Here is a 6,158-nt window from a genome sequence, read left to right as displayed (position 1 = left end):
ATGTGCAACTCACATTATGCTATCGAATTACATTACCCACGAGCTGTTCGCGTGTGTGCCTCGTGAACCATTTGAATTATATTATTATTATTATTGTTACTTATTTTACCTTATCTAGTCTTAAATAACTTAAAAAAGATCCATATTTTAAGATTTTAGTTACTTTTATAATAATAAATATGAAAAACAAGAAATAAAGTATTTGCCCAATCTACTTTTTTTCTTGCCCTCGATTGTCAAGGAGAGTTAAGCCTGATTTTTTATAGTAATGCACTTGAAAATTTTTATTTAATTAAATAATGCACCAAAGAATATAGATTAATAATATGCAAAAAGTGGACAAATTCACTTACCTCTCAAAATTTTCCTGGCTTTTTAACTAGGTGACAAAATCCATTACAAATTCATCCAAGCTAGTTGTTAACTTTCCCACAGGAATGAATCTTGTACTGTGAGTGAAATTGACATATATTCTTTTCAGAATACAACATAATACAATACGTCATTTGATAGATGAAAACTTGACTTTCTATTGGTTATAGGTAATATATAATGAAATGTAAGAGAGAACTATCAATGAATTGTGAAAGAGAGGGTGTGGCAGGAGGGGTCTGATTTTCTATTTGATAGCTCTGTAACCAAACAAAATTGAAGGCTATAAAAATTATGGTTTGTTTGAGCAATAAGAATTTTATAGAGAGTATTTTACGTTTAATTTCGCACATTTTCGAAGGGTGATTTATAAAATAGGGATGATGACATGATAAGACAAAATGTGTCATGTGGGTCACACTAGTGGAAATTTAGGATTTTTAAAAATATTTACTTGTAGAATTAAGAACTTAAAACTTGTATACTATTAAAATATGGATTATTAGCTAAGATTTTATGCTATTCTAAATCGGTATAACATAAACAAAAAGTAGTTTAATAACATTTTGAATGTAAGACACTAAAACCTTGTGTCATGCGCAATAAAGGGTACCCATGCCGAAAGAGTTAACAGAATGGCTTCGTGAAGAAAGAGGGAAGTATGATATAAGGATTTCTTCTAGAAGCAGGAGAGGACAAGCCATTCATCCATGAAGAAGTGGAACCACAGTCCCAGACTATGAAGATAACGAGTGAAAACCTCCACAATGCAACTGAATGTGTAAGGGACTGACACTATTCCAAATAGAAGGGCACGGCATTGGAAGACACAATCTCTGTGGACAAATTTGCGGAAACGCTGTGAGGCCAGGGCTATCAGAACATGGAGAAAGGAATTTGACACATGTACATTGGTCATCCATAGGCCAGATTGGAAAGATCAGCAAAGAGAAATAATACTCCATCCAAAAATGAGTGATGACCAAACTGTGATTGATGGTGGATAGGCTGATGATTGGGTGCTTGTGCCCAGTCTTTTCTGGGGACATTGAAGAGGTGAGAATAGTAACCTGGAGAGGGGGGTCATGAACTTTCTCTATGGCTTGTTTCTACCTACAGGTTGAAACTGCTTCCACACATTGAAGGTAGGCTGGAACTGAAGGGTGACGAAAAGAAATAGTTTGGAAGAGAAGAGGAGGTGGGGAAAAGAAGTGAATAAAGAGGTCAAGGGTAAGGATTTAAATGACCCATATGTCAGCAGTGAAACATGTCCATAAATGTGCAAACTGGAACTAGATGGTGAAACATTGAATGGAAGAAGGATGGGAGGAGATGGAAGGTTGGAATACTGGGGCAGAATGGGGAGGAGGACAGGTAGGGTGAGGGACAGATGTTGAAGAGTGAGACTGGGACAAATGAGAGACTATGGAGGAAAGGGATCATTGGTGGCAGACACCACCAAAGACTTCTTTTCAGAGAAAGGGGGCAAAACAAGGTCTAAAAAGGAGGGCAATCAAACTTGGGAAAGAAAAGTATCCATTCCCAAGTGGTCCCAACAACAAAGGAACTAACTGAGAAGAGAAAGGGCAGAGGAAACAAAGAGGAATGATCTGGTTTCCCCTGAAAATTAATCAGGGGATTGTTGAACCACTTTCACCATAAGGTGAAGTAAGAAGAGGTTTCTAAGAATGATAGCAAGGAAGGCACAAAATTGGGAGACAGCCTATAAAAAAAATGCACCCGACCCCAAAACCAGCAAAAGAAACTCCAAGCATTGGATATCAAGGAAAGGGAGATGACTATATGCGAGGAGATAGGAATCAGTCAGGAAGGCTTTTGAAACATTCTCCTCTACACTTGTGTTTTTTACAACAGAGAGTTGTCATCATTCCAGTTTATTCATCATGAATACTCTGCCTAAAGAATCTATCAAAGAAAGGCATGAGGTTACATGAATGAAACTGATCGAGAAAGGAGTTGGCATGAACAGAAACATCAGGTGAGGAAGACAAACAAAAATTGCAAGGGGAAGGGTTATGTAAAAGGGAATGGAAAAAATCATAGGTGTGGAACACAGAAAGAATAGTACATACCTTAGCAATGAGGATCTGGAAACCTGAAGAAGATTGAAGTTCTTCAGAAGGCATGGATGTACCCAAACCAAAGCTTGGAGGTGGAAAAAGCCATTCAAAATCATCCTTCTGAACATCAGTATCAAAGGCAGGGAAAAGGAAGTATGTTGTAGGGCCCCAATCACATGTTGGACAATGGCTGTCATGTTTTCTACAGATAAAAGACTTCCAGAATTTTTGCAATTTGATCAGTGTGAGTTATATTTTCAACCACATCAGTTGAGGAAGAATTTACATTGAATTGTGAATTCATAATTATTATGTTTTAAACACAACCAAAGTAATATGAGAACAAAGTTCTTTGGTAAGTCTCAGCAAATAGGAACACCTCTTGACACAAATGTGCCAAGTAAAAGAATGAGGATTCATTTGTGCAAATGTAGAGAAAGGCTTTGTTCAAGGAGGTGTGTCACACTCCTGTTGGTGGAGGGTTTTGCTGCATGATAAGTAATCATGTTGTAGCACAAATACACATGAACATATGTGAATTAGGCAGGAGTTTTCAAAAGGTCAGTGGCATGCAAGTCAATCAGGCAGATATGCACAACTTTAAGAGGAAAATAGCTATTTGTGTACAGACATATTAATTCCAGAACAACTAGTTTATATTAGTTGATTATTTTCTTCACATTCATTGAATAATCAATTTGTTAATGAGACACTAATTGATGTAACTGCTGCTCACAGTCAGTTGATTAATTGACCCAGCTATAACTCTACAAACCTACTAATGTTAATAGTAATTAAGACTAAGATAAACAAACTTACCATGATTTCCTAAGAGTTTATAAAACCTGTACTCTAAATGAAGTTGAGGTGCTTTGGACTTCATTGGCTCCTGGAAAGTTTATATAAAAAAATTATATATTTCTCAATACTTAAATGTAATAAAGAAATCAAATTTAATAATTGCAAACAACGTTAATGGTTTAGCAGAATATTTAAAGCAGTTTATATGGAAACCAATCATACACACCTTATGTTGAGCAAGTTAATGTTAAAGCACAAAAATGTAGGAATATCAGAACACGTTTATGAATATTTTATTAACCCTATAGTTATGGACACTCTTATTCTGCACAGGTCATAAGATTTTATTTTGTCACATTCAAAATTCAATTAAGCAATCTTATGACCAATGAATGCCAAAGAAATTTACATTATAGTTCAAAGTTTTATATTAGCTAATCATTTTTAATTCCTTCCATTCATTTCAAAAGATACCTTAAACAAAAACTCTTAAATTTCATTTGATACAAATGTTCACACAACTTAACTCCTGGACTTTGTAACTTGAGTACTTCTTGACATACGCTAACCTTCATGTATCGATAGAATCTAGGTTAATTGTTCTGTTTACGCATTCTTCTTTCAAGCTCCTTAGGGCACGTTTGGAAAAAATGAAATAAATTTAATGGAACTCTTGACAGATGTCATGCCCACTTTGTTGCTGCTTTTGTCCTCGCTAGCACTTTAGCATTGTTTCTCACCTATAAATATGCTAGGTAAACAATTAAACTGTAATTAGGTTTTGGTTTTATATTTTAGTTAATTGTGTTATTTATGTTTTAAAATGCATATGAGAAAGATTTAATAATCTTTTTAAATATACACCAAAATGCCTCGGTTCATCAGGCTTAGTGTAGTAGACAATTGTCCCAACATTCTGATGAAGACTAAAATGTCTCTGCCTATGATACCCTAATATTGCCCATTGACATGTGTCACATTACAAAATAATGCTAAAGGACAGGAAAGGAAAATAAAACATCAAAACAAATTATATGTGAAAAAGTAAAAAATCTTTAAGATTATTTGATGAAAAATCAAAAGGTATGTAAATTTTTTCTATTTTTAATGTTAAACATTTTATTGCACAATATATTGACGATAATACTTGAAATATTCAGTCTGAGTGCAATACAAAACTAACAAATCTTTAGTTAAAATACTTAATTAAAATAATCTCATTCTTTTTGTACAAAATACTTGTAATCTTTAACAAAATCTTACCAAATTTTGTGAAGATATGTTAAAAAACCTCAAAGTTATGTAAGTATTATTGAACTGTGTATCATTCTTCATACAAGAAGTAGCCAAATGGGTTGAACCCTATAACAATAGAGTTAATTCAAAAATCTCCTTCTCATTTAATAATTTAGTAAGTGATATATTACAAAGCACATACGATTTACAAAACCATTTTTGATAATGTATAAAACATACATATCAAAGCCTGTTAAAGCATATTCAATTATAAATAAATTACATATTACTAAAACCATACCTCTTCTGCAAAATTTTAATACAACTTTAATAGTTTTAAAAAGAATAAAACAAATGTGATTTTATTTTCAGCATTTATGTTGTATGGAAATTAAATCACTCTTCTTCTTCATTTGACCTTAATCCAATCTGCAATGGGGTTATCTGCTTTGGTATTTTGTATTTACCAAGAATTTTTACCCTCGAGTGGTTGGCCCTGGCAGCATCCTTAGAGTGAGCATATTCAGTGACAAGGATTCAAATCCTCAACCCACAGACTGCTTTATCCATCAGGCCAGGCCAAGCCAGAAACATATCAGTCTGTAAGTTATTTAAACAAAATCCTGTGATTCTGTACTTTCTTGAATCACTTACTCTTTTATAGTAAACTGATAAGCTTACATTAAACAATTGTTCTACAATTACATTTAAAGATGGATACTTTCATAATTTTAAAACATACAAGAAATTAAGTACTTAAATTTTGTTATTTTTATTGGTAAAAAATATTTCTGTCTGTACATATAAGTCAGAAAATAAAATTTATACTTTGGAAAAATGTATAAACTAAGTTTTAACTGTTCCTGAAAAAGCTTGGTTAAGTTAGCCAAATATCTGAGAAACATTTTATCCTATTTATATCCAAAATTAACAATTTTGAACCTTATTATTAAAGTACTGTATTATTTACTCAAAAAATAAAACGTTAAGTTCAACATACTATATTACAAGTTTCGTAAAAATCATTGTTAGCTTTAACAAGTCTCTTCTGTAAAACATACAATGCACAAGCTTTTCCACACAGCACCAAACAGAAAGTACTTGATAATAAAAGTTGAATGCTAAAGTAATAAGGGGATAGTTGTTAATTTTTATCTCGTAATTTACAAAGACCCTCACCAGATTATGGAGCAATGTGCCTCAAAAATTAGCCAGAATTAAAAAAAATTGCACTTTTACAAATATATGGTTTCAATTACCTATTTACTCCAAGATGGACAGTAAGCTAATACTTAATAATTAAACTCTTGAAAAATTCATCTTGAGGTAATTACTTTTAATTATATTTTCCTCAAAAACAAATTATTTCAGCAATCAAGGGTCAAGCCAGACTCTCCAAACAAGAAGTCACTTCTTCTTCCAGGTGCCAACAAAATGTTTTTGAAAATAGAAACTTCACATTTCTGTATCAGATATGTTCATAATGTGAAAACACCATTTAATAAAGGAAATGTTGTTTATTTAGAGGTTAATTGTTTCCACTGCATGTGTGTATGTGTCAATTAGTTGGTCCTCCATATATATATATATATATATATATATATATATACACACATACACACATATACACACACACAATGTATAACAAAAAATAAAGATAACTCTATT

General features: G+C 32.6%; 1 protein-coding gene across 2 annotated transcripts in view; it reads right to left on the bottom strand.

The window, feature by feature from the left end:
- The window catches only part of LOC106463797 (casein kinase I-like), an 82,157-nt gene that overhangs the window by 51,552 nt on the left and 24,447 nt on the right, over positions 1–6,158 (bottom strand). For both annotated transcript variants that reach the window (XM_013923863.2, XM_022391403.1), the window contains exon 3: positions 3,273–3,342. In XM_013923863.2, the coding sequence (XP_013779317.2) occupies positions 3,273–3,342 (70 nt within the window). The remainder of the gene's footprint in view (positions 1–3,272; positions 3,343–6,158) is intronic.

This window comes from Limulus polyphemus, unplaced genomic scaffold (genome assembly GCF_000517525.1).
Source record: "Limulus polyphemus unplaced genomic scaffold, Limulus_polyphemus-2.1.2 Scaffold1486, whole genome shotgun sequence".
In the NCBI taxonomy this organism is placed as follows: Eukaryota; Metazoa; Arthropoda; class Merostomata; order Xiphosura; family Limulidae; genus Limulus; species Limulus polyphemus.
Note: the sequence above shows the minus strand (reverse complement) of the source record. Positions and strands in the feature narration are given on the sequence as shown.